The sequence below is a fragment of the Apis laboriosa genome, unplaced genomic scaffold (assembly GCF_014066325.1).
Source record: "Apis laboriosa isolate Shangri-la unplaced genomic scaffold, ASM1406632v1 scaffold16_cov148, whole genome shotgun sequence".
In the NCBI taxonomy this organism is placed as follows: domain Eukaryota; kingdom Metazoa; phylum Arthropoda; class Insecta; order Hymenoptera; family Apidae; genus Apis; species Apis laboriosa.
This window is the reverse complement of record NW_025222129.1, coordinates 3,802,143-3,823,023: the sequence shown is the minus strand read 5'-3', so window position 1 is coordinate 3,823,023 and position 20,881 is coordinate 3,802,143. Positions and strand designations below refer to the sequence as shown.

Here is a 20,881-nt window from a genome sequence, read left to right as displayed (position 1 = left end):
TTCCGTGATCCGAATGTTCGTACGATGAAAAATATCACTTTGTTGTTGTCACCATCTTCGTTCTAAAAAGAAAGAAGAAAAGAAAAAGGACTCGGTAGAAAAGAAACTGTACTCGCGAGAAAGAAAAGGGAGCGATACGACGATGAATTCGATGCGATTACCGACGAACATTCTTACATATCGAAAATTCTTAGATACTACTTTATTCGTCAACAAAAATATTCCAAAAAAAAAAAAAAAAAAAAAAAAAAAAAAAAAAAAGAAAGAAAAGAAAAAAGACAACGAGAGAGGGAAAAAAAGAGAAAATAAATAAAAGAAGCATCTCGTCTCGAGACGTTCTCTCGAAGAGGAGAGGATAAAAAGATTCTTCTCGCACACGCTTTTAAGATTCCTCGAACGTTTGAAGAAAGAGAGAGGGTGTTGCTCCACCTTTGGAATCGGAGGGGGAGGGGAGAGGGAGAGGGGTTATCGTCTCGATTTTCGAGCCGCCCTCCTCGCCCCCTCCCCCTTCCCTCCCGCTTCCAGGATCACGGTCCAGGGCGGCTGCATACCGTGATCGTCGAACCATCGTCCACGGATTTCGTTTTTACCACGGCAAAACTCTGCCGGCCGATCTTCTTGTTTGCTCGGGGAGCGGGGCGGGAGGGGGAGAGAGGGGAGGGTTCTCGGTCGCGAGACGAAGGTAACGTTCGGATAAGGAGGGACCCGGGACTAAATTTACGCCGGTCTGTTACCGTAGTTGACCGCGGCAGGATGTCGATTATCGATGCTTTTTGCGAACATCCCCTCACCCCTCCCTCTTTTTCGAGCGGAACGCATAATTAGCTTTCGTTATTCTAGCGCGTACCTTTCCGCCCGATGACAGCGATTCATCGACGACGACGACGACGACGACGACGACTCGATCGTTCTCTCGTCCGTCCGGATACCTTGCCTTCTTGCAGCTTCTGGCCAGGAAGTTGTGAAATCCTGCGCGGAACGTGCGGTTTGCGTTTTTCCTCGTTCGATTCGGTTCGTGATAAGATTTCTGTTGTTTTAGGAGGCCTCGATATTTGCTCGAGCGGCGCTTTTGTGGGACTCGCTCGATTTGTTGGAAATCTCGTTTGCTCTCTTCGTGAAACGAATAATTCCAATTCCTTTGGAAATTGTTCCAATTGTTTGTTAAAATTATGGTAATTCGATAACTGTTGAAATTGTTATAGAGACTCGAGAGAGATAATCAGAGTTACAAGATTTTTGTGAACGATATGGTCGAAGTGTGGAGAGATGGTTTGGACGAAACGAATAATTCCAATTCCTTTGGAAGTTCTTAAGATTATGGTAATTTGGTAACAAGTAAATTGAAATTGTTATAGAGACTCGAGAGAGATAATCAAAGTTACAAGATTTTTGTGAACGATATGGTCGAAGTGTGGAGAGATGGTTTGGGCGAAACGAATAATTCCAATTCCTTTGGAAATTGTTCCAATTGTTTCTTAAGATTATGGTAACAAGTAAATTATTATAGAGAAATTATTATAGAGAATAATCAGAGTTACAAGATTTTTGTGAACGATATCTGTCATCAAAATGAGAGATCGTTTGGACGAAACGAATAATTCCAATTCCTTTGGAAATTGTTCCAATTGTTTGTTAAAATTATGGTAATTCGATAACTGCTGAAATTGTTATAGAGACTCGAGAATAATCAGAGTTACAAGATTTTTGTGAACGATATGGTCGAAGTGTGGAGAGATGGTTTGGGCGAAACGAATAATTCCAATTCCTTTGAAAGTTCTTAACATTATGGTAATTTAATAACAAGTAAATTGAAATTATTATAGAGACTCGAGAATAATCAGAGTTACAAGAATAGATTTTTGTGAACGATATCTGGTCAAAGTGTGAGATTTGGATAACACAAATAATTCCAATTCCTTTGCAAATTATTTCAAGTTCTTAAGATTATGGTATTTGAATATACATATATATATATATATATATATATATATATATATATATATATATATAATTCAATAAATTGAAATTGTTATAGAGAATAGACTTTTGTGATCTGGTCAAAGTGTGGAGGGATCGTTGACCGCGTAGCTACGCGATAGAACGTGGAATAGGAAATTCGATGCAAACCCGATTACTGTGTGCGGAACCTGTGCCAGGCCAGGCGTTTTATTATGATTTAACGCAGTGGGCATTCCAACCAAGTTCACGGCGCGTTCGTTGTTCGAAAAAGCGTTCTTCCTCCTCCTTCCTCGAGGTATTCACAAAGTTGGCCTGTAACGAGGCTTCGTTAACGGTACGGGAGGCAATAATCGGCCGAGAATTACAGTCAACCCGCATTCCACGAGTTATTGGCGAGGTGGACGAGGAAGCCGCGGGATTCCTCGCGCTCGGCTCCAAGAAGAACCGTGATTTTTCGAGAAATGGTCGGGGAAAAAGCGACGCGAGAAAGATCGGGATTCGATCGATCGCGATCAATTATAATCGCGTCGCGAATGGATATAAAATTAGAAATAGCGGAGGCCTTTCTAGCCTCGGTGGGGGCCGATTCGAGGCAACGTTGCGACCTTCGTTAAATAGGCTCGCCTTGACGCTCGCGATCGGTGAAACCAGCGGAGCTGAAAAGTGGACACCGAGCGAGGATCGCAAGGTGTTGTGCAGCGATATTTTTTCAACATAAATTTTTCTCATTTTCAAAGGGATCTTTGATATTTCTAAGATCTTTCGAAACATTCCCTCCATTCCAATTTCGATTCTCTTTTCTTCGTTAAAAATTCCTTAAGCCGCTAAACAGAGGCGAAACGTAAAAGCATTGCATTGTCGCGTTAAAAGTATCATCACTGGAGATGGAGGAGAAAACGATAGAGAAGAGGAGGAGAAAAGAGGATCGCTTTTGGGTTCGGGATAACGAGCCGGATGATTTACAGTTTATCCTTACACCTCCATTTACGAAGGAACTCCGCTTTTAAATTCGCTCCCGTTGATGCAACTGGTCGTCCGTATACTCCTCCATACCCTTCTCTCTCTCTCTCTCTCTTTCTCTCTCGTTTCTCATCACGAGCCCCCTTCTCCTTCTTATTTTCTGGATGTCCCGCAACATTGTTTTTCTCCCTCCTCGTCCTTCGTCCTCCTCCATCCTCGTCTGCCATTCCTTTTTCCACCGGCTGGTGGTGGACACCGGTGGTGGACCACGGCCACGTACAATATTCCCCTTTTCGCTCTGTCCCTCCTCTCCCTTTCCACTCGTAATGATCGCAACGCTTCGATGCACCCGGCCTCAGAAATACTGCACCATAACCAGAGGAGGAGGAGGAGGAGGAGGAGGAGGAGGAGGAGGACCATCCTCCCCTGTTACCCCACTCGATTGTTACGTTATATATAAATTATTATCGCGTTATTACAGCGGAGGAGAGTGGCTCTGGTGGTTTCTGTTCTTCTATCCTCTTCCTTCGTTTTTTTAAATTTATTTATTTATTTATTTTTACTTATTATTTCGTATCGGGGACGAAATCGGCGGGGAGAGAAGAGGTTTGCGGGCAAGTTTGTTTGTTAGGGTTGGTTAGGAGAGACGGTTCGAGTGTGACTAGTTTTTCCACTCTGCGCGAAGGGGAGACGTTTCTTTCGCAGGATCGTAAGGCGAGATGTTTAGAGAGGAAAGTTTCGAATAAGTCGAGGAGATCCTTTAAAATAGAATGTTATAGTTGTTATATTACGTGAATTTTTTACGCTGCTTTTCCTTTTTATTTCTAGATATATCGAAGAGACGAACGAACGATGATAATATTTTTCTTATCCTATCAAGATATTAATAAAGATTGGAGATTATTGCATGAAAGTGATTGAAAATAAAATGATGGAAGTGAAATTGCTAATCGTGGAAGAATAGAATGGATGCCTCGGATGATTGGGAGAAACGGCACGGAAGTAACGGACGCTTATGGACGCTTATCATAAACGTAATGAAGAATTCTGTGGAGAATTTTCTGGACGAAGGAAAATAGGAGGAATTCTTCCCCCCTTCCCTTATATAAATTCGCTTTATGCTTGTTAATCTCGATCGTTTAGTGTTGTATACACGATCGAGTGTATAATGCAAACAAATTACAAATTCGTCCATTTTCTCCCTTCGATATCGTTTACCTTTTTCCCCAAGAAAATCTCAAGAGCATCGAGATTTATTCGAAACTTCCTTCCAAGCTTAACTCGGGAGTCGAAAACTTGGAATTCAAATGGTAAAAGTGTGTGTGGGAACCGGAAGTGTCCTCGAGGAGCGATCCCCCTCCCGATCCTCTGTTGCATCGCGAGAAGAGAGATCGGGGAGCGTTTAGTCAAATACCTCGTCGAGGGAGGAGGGGAGGAGCGGTAAATCAGGGAAAACCTGGGGACAGTCGTGCGTTCCCTTCTTCCACGCCGGAAGACAAATGTCACGGGGGTGGTGGAGGGGTGGAGAGAGAGAGAGAGAGAGGGAGGACGCATGGGGCCTCTCCTCCGTGGCGGTAAATCAAGGCTTCGGTGATATTAAAAGGCCGCTTATACGCGAAAACACAAGATTTATTTCTGCTGAAAGGAGAAGAGATCGGCAAGAAATCGGTGTATATACGGGCGGCCAATCAATGGGCAGGGAACGGGACGAATACGGGATAAAATGGAAGAAGAAGGACCTTGGCTATCTGGGTGGAGAAAAAGGAGGGAGGAGAGGGGGAGAGGGGGAGAGAGAGAAAGGAGATCGATTCGAAAGTAACGAAACGGAGGGAGATGGGGAAAAAGAGGAACGAGAAAGAGAGCCACGCGATTCAGCCGAGAAAGTTTGACGTTCGGCGCGGAAAGAGGAGGATTCCTCTGGAATTAGAAGCAACTTCTTTGCCCCGAGACATCGAGATTCGATTAAAGTAGGCTGATTTGGTTCGTTACGTTTTTGCCCGATCGTGGATTTGCGAGATGCTCGAATCTGCGGGTTTGGAATTTATTCAAATTTTTAGACAGGATCGAAAATAGAAGAGGGGAGATGTAGAAGAAATAGGTGAAGACGAAGGCGGAGGCATCTCGAAAAAGGGTATTTTGGGTAATCAGTTATCCAAATTCTGCGAGTACAATCGTTACGAGACGAAAAGCAAAGAGAAAACGAGACGAAATTTGGAAAAGATCATGGGACTAAAGTGGAAGAAAAAGAAAAAGATATGGACTGAGTTTTGATCGTGAGAATCACTTCGAGAATTTATTTTTCGAGTACAAAGAATCGAATTTCAAATGAAAAGCAAAGACAAAGGGAAAACCAAATTTGGAAAACTACGAGACTAATTTTGATCGTACTTCGAGAATTTATCCAAATTTTGCGAGCACGAAAGAATCGATATGAAATAAAAAAAGAGAAAAAGAAGAAAATGAAAAAGAGAGAAAGAGGAAGAACGAAGAAAGAAGAAAAGTTAGGAAGGAAGGCATGGGGTAGGTTATCGGGGTGTCGGGATGAGTGAAACGGAGAGGATTCACCCCTGTTTCGGTCGAATAATCGTGTCCTCCTCGTCGAAAGCGGTTTGCTCCAGCTAATATCGAACCATCGCCCACATTCAAAGGGATGTCGGCAGGGAAGGAACGGACGGCATTGTACTCGCCCTTCGAGGGCGATTCTTCTTCGAACCGTGTCACTTTTGACGTTGCTAATGAAAAGATCGCTGTATCAAGAAATACGCGTGAATCGAAGGGGAAAAAAAAAAAAAAAAAAAAAAAAGAAAAAACAACTTTGTTATTCATCCTTCCTTACTTTTTCCCATCCCATCCCATCCCATCCCCGAAAGATCGTTGATGGACCGTTGAACCTCTCGCCTTCTTCCAACGTAACTTTCCAACGTAACCCGATCTTCACTTCCTGCCTATTAAAATACAAAAGTAATTTTTTTCAAGCAAGTTAAACAGACCATACCATCCAATTAAAACGTGGACTCGTGGAGTTTCGATGATTCGAATGATTCGCATACCAGACGAGACGTCGATACGTCTCGGATATCCTCGTGATCATTGCGGTTTACGTGATCACTGCGGTCGAGATATCATTATTCGGTACCGGTGCGTAATATCCTGCTCTATGCACGAATGAGTCTGGAGACAACGCGATCCCTCTGGAACACTTTAATCAACGGACAGATACCTCTCCTCTCTCTCTCTCTCTCTCTCTCTCCATTAGAGAAAACAACACCTTGGAAAGGATGTTCTTTGCACTCTGCGCAACGACATAGAACGATTTCAATTTCATGCTCCCAACCGTATTAAACCTTCCGGTTGCGGCATGGTAAATCGCTTTTCCTTTGACGATCATAGCTTATTTTTCCATCGAGGGAGAGAAAAAATCTTGATCGTGATGGTTTATCGAACCTCGAAGTGCCTCGGTCTTTCGATGGGCGCGTCTTTGGATTGGCTGATTGCAGATATCGTGTATTAACTCATGTCTCGCGTTTCTTTTTTATTCGTGTATCGTCGTATCCTGCATCGGGAGAAATTCCTTCTCAAAATCGTGTATAATCAAAAGATTTCTTGAAATTTTAATCGTTGAGAACGAAATGGAAAAGGATCTCGCGAAATTTCATTTTTTCTGAAGGATCTGAAAATTAGACTCCTCGTGTCCATTCTGAATTTTTATTAAGATAAGAGGCGGGATACAGGCAGAAAGGGTTAAATTTAACGAAAACTTCCCTCGAGCGAGAGAAGGGAAAAAGATCGCATAAGGTGCTTCGCTCTGCCGACCGAATTATCGAGGAATTTCCAAACGATTTCCTCGAATCGTTTCACTCCCCTTGTAGTGGCCGTAACTACCCCCTTGCACCACGAGTTCTCGACTCCTGTTTTCCTCTTCCATCTCCTGGGAGTAATAATCGCTGTGGACCGGAAAAATTCCGCGACAGAAGTTAAACAAAGCCTCGAATGAGAAATAAAAAAAAAAAAAATGAGTGAGAGAGAGAGAGAGAGAGGAAGAGAGGAAGAGAGGAAGCGCGTCTGGGAGAGGAGAGGAAGAGAAGGAAGAACGAGACGCGGAGAAACGGAGCGAGAGAGAGTGGTGATGGTTCGACTGTAATAAGGGTGACCAATTTTCCCCTCACCCCCTTTGCATCCCTCTGTTCGACTGTTTGAACAAGGCTCATAATTAATACGCATATTCGCTTCTGGAAAACCCGCTTGGGGCAGGGAGACATTTTTTTTTTTTTTTTTAAATCCTCCACACAACGGATATTTGCTCTTCCTCGCGGTTTCCAAACTCGAGCTGCTCCTGCTTTCGAAAACTTCTTTTTCCATGTTCTCACGTCTCACCCTCTGGATTTTTTTCTTTTTTCTCGATAATCGATTCGATCGATTTCGAGCGAGATGATTCCTTGTCTCTCTCAGAATGGTGTCAACGATTCTTGGAACGGATGGATTCTGATTTTGCACGAGTCTCGAACTTGATGTATAAAATTTTTCGCCAATATTTTCCAAGATGCATTCCACGTTCGACAAAATTTTTCCTAATTATTTCTATCTCGAAGTGATACGATTTTTAACGAAATTATATGACGCAATTGTTTAAAATTATATATATATGAATATTTGGTTCCTCTTATTCGCGGAAATTTAGAACGAAATTTTTGGTAAAAATGAAAAATTATCCATTCTCTCTCCATTCTTCCATTCCTGGAATATATCCAGGCTAGATTTTCCACGAAACTTTTACCTCGATCGTCCGTACCTGGCTCGTTTCGCGGGGGATATCTGTCTTTAAGAGCATTATCTGGATGGTGGACGGGTAGGGAGAGACGGCAAAAACCGTCCGCCCCCTCGTGGTATGTGAAAAATGATGCACAACCCCAATCCCCCGACACATCTCCACCCCGGGAATGTCCCGAAGGAAGCGTTCCTCCTCGTCGTCTTTCTGGTCCACGAGCCGAAAGACGTGTCACGGGCGAGGTTGCATTATTCGAAACGATTAACTGGGTGACAGTGTTCGTAAAAAATAATCCTCGAAATATATTTTTAATACTCTCGAGAATTTATCACGTATCGATCGCGCCAGAACAGGGATTTTGGTGTGAAATATGTTGAATTTTGAATCGTGGAACGAAATTATTAGTCTTACTTTTCTTATTATAATCTATATTATAATCTAACGTTAATTTTTTCTTTTTTTTTTAATATTGAATCTCTGTAGATAATATATAATTTGTGTTTGATTTTTCTTACTCAGGTATGCCGAAGTTTTCTCGAAAACACCACCGGTCGGTATTCGAAATGGTGTCCTTCTCTGCGAGCCGCACAAAGGATTCCTGTACTCGCCTTCCATTAACAACGAGCTGTGAGTAATTCCTCTCTTTGAATTATCGTTCCCGTGAATGGTAGTAGAGATTTCATAGAGGTAAGAAAATGACGAGGTTTAAGGTTAAAAATTTTTCCCTTTCGAAAGGATTTTGGAAAGAGTGAAACGTTTGCTCGGAAATGTTTTTCTCTTTTTTTTTTCTTTTTGTTTTAAGTTTCACCCTTAACCACTGTATTATAAAGCGGGAGTGCGTGATCTCCTAGCCACCACTTTCTTATTTGCCCATCCTCCGCGTGACGTGATGGATACACGAAAATGTCACCAACACGCCCCCGGGGCCAACGTGGCAATCCACCCTCTCTGACCATTATGCTAAACCATTGTCCACTATCTGCCTAAGATAGCCGACGACTCGAGTCGTCCGCTCTGTGTGTTCGCCCCCTCCTGTATCCCCCAGACCGTTAAAAAATCATTTTAACCCTCGATCTTCGACCTTTCGCCTTATTTTATTCTTCCTCTCTCCATACTTCCTTTCAACCGGTAATTCAAGCAATTCGATTATGATTATCAGAGGGAACAATTGATTCTAAATTCTTCCGCTCTGTAATCCTTGTTCTTCGCTATTTCTTTTCCAAGTCTTCCAATTGAAACGTTTTCAACGACGGAAAAACGGTGAAAATTTAATAGTCGATTAAAGTTACGAATAAAGTTACTTGGAATTAAGTTATTTCGATAATTCATTGTTCGAAACAATCTGAAATAATTGCAATGCCAAAAATGATCAATTATAGAAACGGATCAATTATAATAAATTCGAGAATATTTCAATTAGTAATTAACGTAACTTTATTCGAAATTTTCAACTAGTTACTTTCTTTTTAATATCCAATTCTGTCTAATCGATCAGTTGATTATTCGATATGATAAAAATTAAAAAAATTGTATTCAATAATCGCGTCTCGTTTCGAGGCTTGTTATTTTTTTTTTTTTTTTTCTTTTTTTTTTTCTCTCCTCCGCTTGGATTTCTCCGATTCCCTCCCTTTTTCTCCGACTCATCCTCGATGCATCCACCATTATTCCGGCGTTAGGCAAATACACGAGGAGAGACGACAAGCTCGTCCGCGTTGTTTTTTGCCTCGTGAAAATTCAAATGAGACCGCGCGGCATATTGCGTTGAATCGAAATTAATGTCGCGCAACTAATTATCGGCTGGGGGGAGAGGGGAGGAGGGGAGTCATCGTCGTCTCGTATCAGCTGGTTGATACCACCTCCCCTTTCAAATCGCGCCTCTGCGAACCTTTCCTTTCTCGAAATCATCTAGGAGATCAATCCGATCCGATGACTGATTCGATTTAAACCTCGTGCAATTTTCTCCAATTTTTAGAAATTCGTACTTTCGAAAATTAAAATTTTTAAAAATATGTGAAAAGTTACGCGATCGACGTAGTTAAAAACTTTGAAATTTTGTATGAAATTTGGAAAAATTGAAATCCTCATCGACAAGATCATCGAACGACTTTTTAACAATCGTTTTCTCTCCGAACGTGTTGAAATCTCTGTCTCCGTATCCTCTTGGAAATCGACCTTGGACCTTTAGATCCTTGGAACTTTTTTTCTACTGCGTGTCCCTCGTGCGACACCCTCTTTTCCCCGAAGAAGAAATTGAACGAGATCCCGAAGGATCGATAGATGGGTAGATAGACTTGGGTAGATTTTTGAAAAGGCGTTATCGATCGATAGGGAGGCGAGATGCCGGCTCGTGGTGGTTGAGCACGAGGTTCAGGAACCACGCCAGGATCGGGCGAACAATTGCGGGGCAAAAAGCTGGAGCCGGTGCGCGGCAAGAAATTTCTAATTTGCGGTATAATTAAGGGAGACGGGGCAAAAAGCATCACGGATTCTACACCGTTCGTCGGAAAATCGCGAATTCCACCTTGCGAGTACGCCCCTGCCACGCTCGTGTATACGCTCGTTTGATTTTATCAACCATTCTCTGTTGAACCGGTGTTGGATGGATACCGTTGGATAAATAACTCGATCGAAGATTGTTTGAATATGAATAACGAAAATAATGGGGTGGGGAAAAAAGAAAGGAGAAAAAAAAAAAAAAAAAAGAAAGAAAAAAAAAATGATGGAGGGAATAATTGCTACGGGACACGCGACTTGTTCTCATTTTTCCGCGAATTATCCTTCGATTTACGATTACGGCGGGGACTTTTTTTTTTTTTTTTTTTTTTTCTGGTTCTTTAGGATTTAAATATCGGGAGGCAAGAAATTTTTTTTTTTCCATTATTTTTCCCTCTGGAAAAAATATATTATAATTGGAAAGACGAGAGGAAAAGGTAACACGATGAATTTTTGAATTTCGAAAGGGTATACATGTATCGTAGAGGATAACGATGGAAAATTATGGCCGATAATAAAGGGAGGAGTAACCCGAATATGAATATTCTTATCGGCAATTAATATTCGAATTGAATATTTTGTTGCAGGTTTACCATCGTAACGGCCGAGGAATGGGCGAAATTGATGCAGTTTTACGACGTCGATTACCCGATCATCATCAAAAAGAATAATTCCGATCTTCAAACAGAGCCAAGTGAGTGCAAACGAGTTTAAATTACTTGACGTGGAAAATATAAAATATCGCAATTACAAATGTTACAGATTTAATTCACAGATTCCAAGTTTCAATTAAATAATTCGACGAGATTGGGCGCACGATACTTTAAATAGAAGTAGGAAACGACTTTTTAAAACTACGTGCGTACTTTTATCTGCTTTTTAACCTTTGATCTATTGATATAATATTGATGAAGAGGAAGAAAAAAAAAAAAAAAAAAACTAGTAAATTGTATTCCCTTATAGAAAGTTGAAAGCGTTCCGATCTTAATCGCATAACGACCTCTTATTGCTCGTAAATAAAATCAGAGAGGGAAAATCAGAAAGATAAAATTCTCGAGAGTTTTTCTACTCTCAACTCGATACCGAAAAATTAATTTCTTAACATCTTCAAATTCCATATACACATCTTGCAGCATCCACCCTTAGAGGGAACGACTCTCCTAGATATTTTTCCTGATTGACACCGCATTGGAATTTTGAAATCCATCAAAAAAAAAATTATTCTCGATAACCTTTTAGAAGAATTTTATTATCCCATACTCTCGAAAATTATTATTATTACTCTCTTCTTAACGAATACTATCATTGTTCGAGTTAGAGTTAAACGACTCTCACTCTTTCAATTTACTACGAATACTGAAAATTACTCTCAAGAGCGATCCTCGAGATTAGTCTTTTTCTTCTCTTCTCGCGATCGCAAGGACGCGAGAATCACAAAGAAAAGAAAACAATCGTCGACGCGAATCGAAAAGAATCGTTGCTCGTGTTGCAATAGAGGTCTATCAATTTCCTGGTCGGTGGAGGTCGTAGATCCGAAGACTGATCGTGCAATTAACGGCTTTCTCTTTTATTCCATCCTGGGACCGTTCGATCTTATCGGCAATTAATTTTCGTACGATTCCAGTGGGGTCATTATGTAAACGATCGTCCCTAGGCGGATCGTTACCAATGCTGCTCCCCCACGCGTCTCCTCCTCCCTCTCCTCTCCTCTTTTCTCTTTCATTTTCTTTCTCTTTTCTTTTCTTTTCTTTTCTTTTCTTTTCTTTTCTTTTATTTTTTTTTTTGCCCCTATCATTCCTGTTCTCTCTATCGATGCACGTAGCTCGGTCTAATTATCGGTACGCGGCCTAAGCGCGTGTACACGAGGCGATCTTTCCTTTTTCCGATTTTAACTGGATCTCTCAATACGTCTAGGATTTATTTGTGGCTTAATCGGTCGGTAGAAGGCTGGATACATTTCTCTTGCCACGAATTTCGCGTTTCCACGCAATTGGATCTCTCTCTCTCTCTCTCTTTCTCTCGATCCGGTCGCGGAATTTATTTGTGACTTAATCGAAACGAGGAAATTGTTGGACAGTTTGCTACACTGAAATTGTTTAGTTTCTTTTTCTGTTATAATGTAAATGGATTGCAAATAGGGGCAGGAATTTACGCGTGATTGATCCGGTTGGATCGAGATCAGACGAGATGGAATTGAGAGATCGTTGTCCTTTTCGTCCTTCTTAAATTGAACGTGGTAAAAAAAAAAAAAAAAAAAGGAGGGGGAGGATAATATATGAAAACGTATCTATATATACATAGAGATAAAAAGATTCGATATTTCGAAATTTTTTGAATATTCGGAACGCAGTTATTACATCTATGTTTGAATGAACAAAATACGCACGTGCGTGTGAAGGTGTGCATCGGTTCATCGTCCTCCCCCTCTCGAGGACCTCGAGCTCGAGGAATAATGCCAGAAGACATTAGCCACCGATTTACATAAATACCCCTGCCACGTTTGTTTCACTGCCATCCTCGATTCGCTTCTCTTCGCCAGACCCCAAAGTGTCTCATTATAATTAAGAAGTATCCTGAAAATTAACCGACAGAAAAACCGGTGCCGGTTTAGGGAGATGAGTAGGTGGTGCCGGTCCAAATGGGCTTCTAAAAGTTTCTCGCCCTTCATCCTCCGCCGAGGAGCATTCCTTTCATTGCAACCAACAAATTTTATGATCCTACGAATTTTCACTCTTCTTCTTTTTCTTTTTTTTTTTCTTTTTCTTGCGTAAATTAGTAATTCGAATTTCTTCGAACGTATCATTTTACGCTTCCATTTTCCTTTTCCGAATGGAAGATATTCCATTCTTAGTCGCGTATCACAAAACTTTTTTATTTTTTTTTCCATAATTATATTTTCTAATATCTATTTCAAACGACGAGTCAATTTTTCTCCCTTTCAAAATTTCCTCGAAATTCGACTCGATTCGAAATTTTAAATCATCGTAGAATTGTTTCGATGTATTCTTAATCGCGTATCATTTTTTATTTTTTTCATAATTACATTTTCATAGATCGATCGGGGAATATTTTGTAATATCTACTTCAAATCAATTTTCCTTAACTCATTTCAAATTTCAAATCATCACGTCACATGGTTTAGAGATATCTATTTTTATACATCGATCGGATTATTTTGTTATTCAAATCATCACGTGATTTGGAGATATCTATTCTTAATCGCCTACAATTCCTTTATTTTTTCGAAATTCACAGATTGATCGGAATATTTTATAATATCTACTTCAAATCAATTTTCAACTCATTTCAAATTTCAAATCATCACGTCACATGATTTGGAGATATCTATTCATAATCGTCTACAATTCCTTTACCTTTTCATAATTATATTTTCATAGATCGATCGGAATATTTTGTAATATCTACTTCAAACCAATTTTCCTTAACTCATTTCAAATTTCAAATCATCACATGGTTTGGAGATATTCTTAATCGCCTACAATTCCTTTACCTTTTCGTAATCACATTTCAAGAGATTCAGAGATTCGATCGGAATATTCGAGACGAATGGCGCGACGAAAGCTATCCCGGAACCCGTTAAGCCGGATCAGGTTTACGTGATCGGGGCACGCGCAAGCCCACTTTGTCCAACGACCGATCCCTGTCTCCTAACTGGCAGGCAAATTGAGTCCCGAAGGTAGCACCAGGGGGATCTTGCGGACCGATGTTCACGTCGTTTCCTTGCGCTGTTCGCTACCTCGCCGTGTCTCTCGCGTCGGAATGGACCGGCAGGCCCGCTCTAAACATCCCATTGTCTTGTCCGTCTCCCGGCCGCGAATCGCCGCCGATTTTTTCCCACCGACATTTGTCAAGCCTCTGCCTCGTTGGGGAATCGGACGATTTGAATTGCAAAGTCGTCCATGGACCTGGCGTCTCGTCCTCGGGATATCCAACCGGCGGATCGCGGATCGCCCAGATGGAGATGTCGTTTAAGGGTTAAAACCGTGATCCTCTCTACACTCGGCCGTCTCGTGTCCCCCTCTCTCCTCCCCTTCATCTACATCCACGATTGATCTTCCTCGGTCTTATTCCGTTCGATTCTTCGAGAGTATCTTCGAGTTGGAAATTTCGTTCAGTTTCAAGTTATGTTGTTTCGTGATCAATCGATTATTTTCAAAGAGTCTCCGAAGTTTGCAGTGCTTTTCTCTTCTGATCGCGAATTATGTCGATGTCAGCTATTTAATCATCACGAGTTCTCGTTGTAAAATTTGCGATACTTCGAAATTCTTTCTCTGTTGATCGCAAATTTCTCGAATATTTATCGAATATTAAGACTTGAAAAAATTACATAGGACGAATCTAGGGTTACCTAGCTCGTCAACGATCGATCGTTGTCGGCCATTAACAACGATTCCGATATCGAAGGAACGGTTTCCTTCCCCGTTAGGTTTTCCTGGAGCGGCGGTGATCGTGCAGATGCCCGTAGGGTGGTATTCAATCGCGTCACCTCCGCTTCTGTCAACCGATGCCTCCTCCGAACGATCCTCGGGGTTGTCGAGTGATTGATACGAGGTTGGACGGTGGCTAATGTGCCCTCGCGACGAGGAAAGAAAGAAAGGGGGGAAAGGAAAGACGCGTGGATCCGAAAGGGAGGCCTGGACCACCCTTCGGGGGCTTTAAGAGTGGAAGGAACGATCGTCCGGCGGAGGCTCGTTAGTCAGGGCCGTATCAGTCACCGAGAACTACCCTCCCCCTTCCCCGCCTTACCCATTTTTTGCCCTCACTTTTCCTCGTGTGGACGCGTGCCCTTAAAACCAGCTAAATTCTCTGTTTGTTCTGGCCTTCGTTGGACCGAGCTTCCTCGGGGTGGCAATCCTTTTGACGAGTCGTAGGATAATCCTTTACAGTGTTAGGCTGAAATCTCCTTATGCGGATGTTCACGTAAAATCGAATTTTTACTCACTGTATAACTGAATGGAGTTCGAATAGAGTGTATACTATATTTTGTGTCCTTTTGCATAAGTGTGTGAATATAATCCTTTGATAGGTTAGGGCAATCCTTTTGCTGCAATTGCACCTCTGATGATTCTTATAAGTATGGATTTTTATAGACTATATAACTGAATGGAGTTCGAATAGAGTGTATACTATATTTTGTGTCCTTTTGCATAAGTGTGAATATAAGTGTATGAATATAATCCTTTGGTAGGTTAGGCCAATCCTTTTGCTGCAATTGCACCTCTGATGATTCTTATAAGTAGGATTTTTATAGATTATATAACTGAATGGAGTTCAAGTAGAGTGTACTATATTTTGTATCCTTTTGCATAAATGTATGAATATAATCTTTTCTCGGTTAGGTCAATCCTTTTGCATCAACTACACCTGCTTATAAGTATGGATTTTTATAGACTACTAACTGAATGGAGTTCGAATAGAGTGTATACTATATTTTGTGTTCTTTTGCATAAATATATAAGTATAATCTTTTCTCGGTTAGGCCAATCATCATTGCATTAACTGCATCTCTGATCATTCTTATAAGTATAGATTTTTATAGACTATATAACTATATGGAGTTTGAGTAAAGTGTATATTATATTTTGTGTCCTTTTGCATAAGTATATGAATATAATGCTTTGTTAGGTTAGGCCAATCCTTTTGCACCAACTGCACTCTAATGATTCTTATAAGTATGGATTTTTATAGACTATATAACTGAATGGAGTTCAAGTAGAGTGTACTAAATTTTGTGTCCTTTTGCATAAATGTATGAATATAATCCTTTGTTAGGTTAGGCCAATCCTTTTGCACCAACTGCACTCTGATGATTCTTATAAATATGGATTTTTATAGACTGTATAACTGTATGGAGTAGAGTGTGTACTATATTTTGTATCCTTTTGCATAAGTGTATAAATATAATCTTTTGTTAAATTAGGCCAATCCTTTTGCATCAATTGCACCTCCTTATAAGTATGGATTTTTATAGACTATATAATAACTGAATGGAGTTTGAATAGAATGTATATTATATTTTGTGTAAGCGTATAAAAAACCGTGATACATACAAAAATGAAACGGTACTATTATTTAATTGAAAATATTCAATCTCAAGAGTGAAAGAATAACAGTACCTTTATATATATAACATTAACCGTTGTGCATCACGAACAAGTGAACTTGACAAGTTCAATCGAACCCTCCTAAATCGTCTAACAAAATTCCACCACGTTCTCGACAGAAGCTACTTTTACTATCCTAAATCTAATCCTAATCTCGTGCGCACCGCGAAAAACCGAAACCCGGTTTCTCCCGGCTCTCAAAGGAACAGCATTCGGGATAGATCTCGATTCGATTAATTATCAGTTATAGATACACCGTGCGCAAAAAAAAAAAAAAAAAAAAAAGGAAACGATTCCCGATTCCAAAGGGTCTCTCCTCCACCACCGCCGCCGCCGCCGCCACCACCGCCGATGGCTCCTTCTTTTTTTCCACTCGCCGCTAGTTCGAAATCGATTTCCGGGAACCGGGGGACTTTTCAATGCAATTAAAAGCGGAGAACGGGCGCGCGGTGTTTCGATTCCTTGAACGACAGTCGTAAATATCGCTTAGGCGCCAGCCGGTGCCACAAATCAGCCGTGTGTGTGTCTCTCTCCCATCGTGGTGGCTGCTGCGCCACTGTATCGCGCAAAACCTAGAGAGAAACGTTCGTCGGACGGCGTAGGTTGTTTCCCCGGTTTCGCCACGGAACATGGGGGACCCCTCTCTCTCTCTCTCTCTCTCTCTCTCTCTCTCTCTCTCTCTCTCTCTCTCTCTCGCTCGCTCGACGGGCAACGCTCGATCGACCGTTGAACGAAGAGAGGAGACAGGCCTGGCTCGAATTAATATTCGGCCGGCGATTTAGATTTAGAACACGAATTTGCTGATTAGTTTCTCTCTCCTCGCGGACGTCTATACGGGTGGTGCACCACCACCACCACTACCACCACCACCACCCGTCCCTCCATAAATGCCCCGCGCGGGGAGGCTCACCAGGGGTTCACCGCCTCTCGACTCGAGATTCGGCGGCGGTGGCCGAACCTTACTTACTTACCCCTGGAGGGTAAGCTGAAGGGAGGGGGAAGAGAGGGGAGGGGTCAAACAGGAGGGACATTTGTTAAACTTCCCCTCCAAACGCGACAAGTGCGCCGGACACGTCTTAATATATGCATTCAAACGGCCGATGAACACGACTTTACGACTTGTTCACTGTTCGCTGGATAACTCTTGGGGAAAATGAATTTGTTGCCGTTTCGAATCGTAGTTTTCGGGGAAGGGGAGGGGAGAGGGAGATTGCGGTGGATTTGTGGAGGAAGAGCAGGAAGAGGGGAGGTTTGTTCGGACTCGAAAGTTTTTCTCGAAAGAATTCTCTATTTATAGTTCGTTGATTTTTGTTACAATACTTAAATTGGTTTTTTTTATCGATGCATTGTTATATTCAACGATTCTGTTCTCTTTTCTCGATCGTGGTCGTTTTTTTTTTTTTTTTTATATAAATCTCTCGTTACCAAATTAAGGATTTTATCGAGGTAAACTCTTCAACTCACTCCTTTAATTCTCAAAAATTCCACGTTTTTGACTTTTGAATTTCTCGATAGAGGAGAGACAAACGAATGAATATATATATATATACGTGTTCAACAATCCGACCGATTAGACTTGTGGATTAACAAAGGCTCGTGGCTGTCAGTGTCGCAGGATAGCCCCGTTTTCGTTGTCAGTAAGGGAGGAAGGCTCTAAGTGAGCTTTATCCTCGTTTTATCTTGTTTTCTAACCACCCCTCGATCTCGACTGTTAGGACGAGCATCGGTCATCTAGGCGCTCCATTTAATCCTGCTGGAAAAGAACCCCCCGTGGCGTGGAGACAAGTAGGGATATCCTGCGGGATAAGAGAAAAAGGAGCAAGAGAGAGAGAGAGAGAGAGAGAGAGGTGGAAACCGGCGGGATGTCGCTAATTCGACCCTTCGAAACTTGACCTGCTCGACTTTCTCCTAACGTCCACTTCCACTTTAATTTACGACATTATTTTCCACGAATCTTTTTAATTGTCCGTGGCTAATGTCGCCGTTTAATACGGCCTCCATGCGTCACCGGATGTATCTTCGAGAATGATAGATTCATTCGTAAAAAAAAAAAAAAAAAAAAGAAGAAAAAAGAAAAAAAAAATTATCCTCGGAGGAGACGTTGATGATCCCGTTCCCGAGATCGGATCGGGCAACTCGACGAGTAGATTGTACGTGCCTTGATACGTTAAATGTATATTCGTGGAATATCTTTGAAATCTCGATTCGATAAAAAGAAATATAAAGCGATTTAATCTATTTCTCTCTCTGTCGCATTGTCGTCATACTCGACATTTTTCTGTGTCGAAGAAGAAGACAGAGATAGAGATGTCTCGCTTCATCTCTCATTTAATTAGGTTTAAATGTAAATTGCTTATAACTTAAGGAATAATAGATTTCAATTTTCGTATAAACTTCCTAAACGTAATAAAATACGACTTCTTTTAAGAATATAAATCTTTATATTAACTGGAAACACGATTTTTGTTCAATTAAAGAGAATTCCTTTTCGTATATACCAATTTCCGTTTAAAAACCATTGTTCAAACACATTGTTATAATCGCTAATTGCATAAACTTCGTAATAAAATACAACGTTTTCTAAAAACACAAGCGTTTAAATCAACTGGAAACACGATTCCTGTTTAATCTAAAAAGGATTCCTTTTCGTATATACCAATTTATTTATTCCTGCATTATATTTTCCTTAAAAATCACTGTTCAAAGACGTTATAATTGCACAATCGCATAAACTTTGTAGTAAAATACAACGTTTTCTAAACAAGCGTTTAAATCAATTGCAAAACACGATTTCTGTTTAATCTAAAAACGGTTCTTTTTCGTATATACCAATTTCCGTTTAAAAACCATTGTTCAAACACATTGTTATAATCGCTCAATTGCGTAAACTTCGTAATAAAATACAACGTCTTCTAAGAACACAAGCGTTTAAATCAATTGCAAAACACGATTTCTGTTTAATTTAAAAAGGATTCCTTTTCGTATATACCAATTTATTTATTTCTGCATTATATTTTCCTTAAAAATCACTGTTCAAACACGTTATAATTACACAATCGCATAAACTTTGTAATAAAATACAACGTTTTCTAAAAACACAAGCGTTTAAATCAACTGGAAACACGATTTCTGTTTAATCTAAAAACGATTTCTTTTCGTATATATCAACTTATTTATTCCTGCATTATATTTTCCTTAAAAATCACTGTTCAAAGATGTTATAATTGCACAATCGCGTAAACTTCGTAATAAAATACAACGTCTTCTAAGAACACAAGCGTTTAAATCAATTGCAAAACACGATTTCTGTTCAATCTAAAAGCGATCCCTTTTCGTATATACCAACTTATTTATTCCTCAAAAACCATTGTTCAAAAACGAATCCGCATTATCGCGCGATTGCGCGAGCGTCGTATTAAAACACGACATCTCTCGAACGTTAGGAAGGTTTAAATTGGCTGGAGACCACGGTTCCTTGTTTAATTAACCCGCCGATCGGGGGATCCATTAGCGGTGTCAGGGATTCCTTTCGATTTTCCGGGGAAGGCAAGGAAGGAGCCAGCCGTCCCGGTTGCGGAAACACAGCAACCCGCGCGTAATTCCCTCCTCCTCCCCCGCGCTTTTAAGCCCCCGATTACACGCTGCTCTCGAGCCGCTCCTCTCTCTCTCTCTCTCTCTCTCTCTCTCGTGTAAGAGGATTATATTTTGACTTTGTTGTGGCGCTCGAAGACGTTCGTTAGCGAAATCGTTACGGCGACGATCTTCTCCTTCTTCGCGTCGTTAGACCCGAAACGAGAAACCGCGCTCCTTAGGATTCGCTCCTAAATTCGTCCCCTTCCTCCTCCTCCTTCAAGGATGTTCGTTTCGGTTTCGGATGGAAGACGCGTGTTTTTATTCCATCTCTTTTTCCATCGAGATTCGAGACTCGAGAGGAAGGATTGAAAATTTGGGTGAACAGCAGGAGGGATTAAATCGTTTATGGGGGAGGAAAGAAAAGAAAGAAGGAAGAGGAAAGGTGGAAAAATCATTATTTACTCGATGGCGGAGATTGCGGAGCGTGGAACTGGAAGCATATTCGGGCGAGGGTTGGTCGAGCGCTTGGAGGGTCTGCGGGAGAGCCATCAATCTTTCATTCACGGGACGGAATTCGAAGTTATGAATGAAAGTTGCGAAAGATACGATGTCGCGCCGCCTGCCTTTTGGCCCCCTTAACGCGCCTTCGATTTTGATCGAACACCTTTTTCTCATTCGAGGAGAACAGCAAGTTTCCAATTCGTTCGATGGATACGATAGATGATGTTGATAACATTTTCATCGATCTCGATAATTATTATATTTATATTTGTATGTGTAAGAATATTATTTCTTAATGAATTTTAGATAATTATTAAGAACACAGGCGAGAGATGCTTGGAAGGAAACGTGATGGTGGAAGATTTTTGCACTCGGGATGCTTTTTCTTCCGATTGAACTCCGGTTTCCCAGAAACTTGGGGATTTGATTTTCTGGAACCGAGCAGGCTTGGAAGCTCGTCGATCATCCGATTTCACGGAGTAGTATGAATTTCCTGCAACCGTCC

The 20,881-nt window shown here is 41.1% G+C and overlaps 1 protein-coding gene across 4 annotated transcripts in view; it reads left to right on the top strand.

Moving 5' to 3' along the window:
- The window catches only part of LOC122710993 (ubiquitin carboxyl-terminal hydrolase 48-like), a 75,239-nt gene that overhangs the window by 13,930 nt on the left and 40,428 nt on the right, over positions 1–20,881 (top strand). For all 4 annotated transcript variants that reach the window (XM_043929315.1, XM_043929314.1, XM_043929317.1 and 1 more), the window contains 2 exons: positions 8,204–8,311; positions 10,765–10,871. In XM_043929315.1, coding sequence (XP_043785250.1) covers positions 8,204–8,311; positions 10,765–10,871 — 215 coding nt within the window. The remainder of the gene's footprint in view (positions 1–8,203; positions 8,312–10,764; positions 10,872–20,881) is intronic.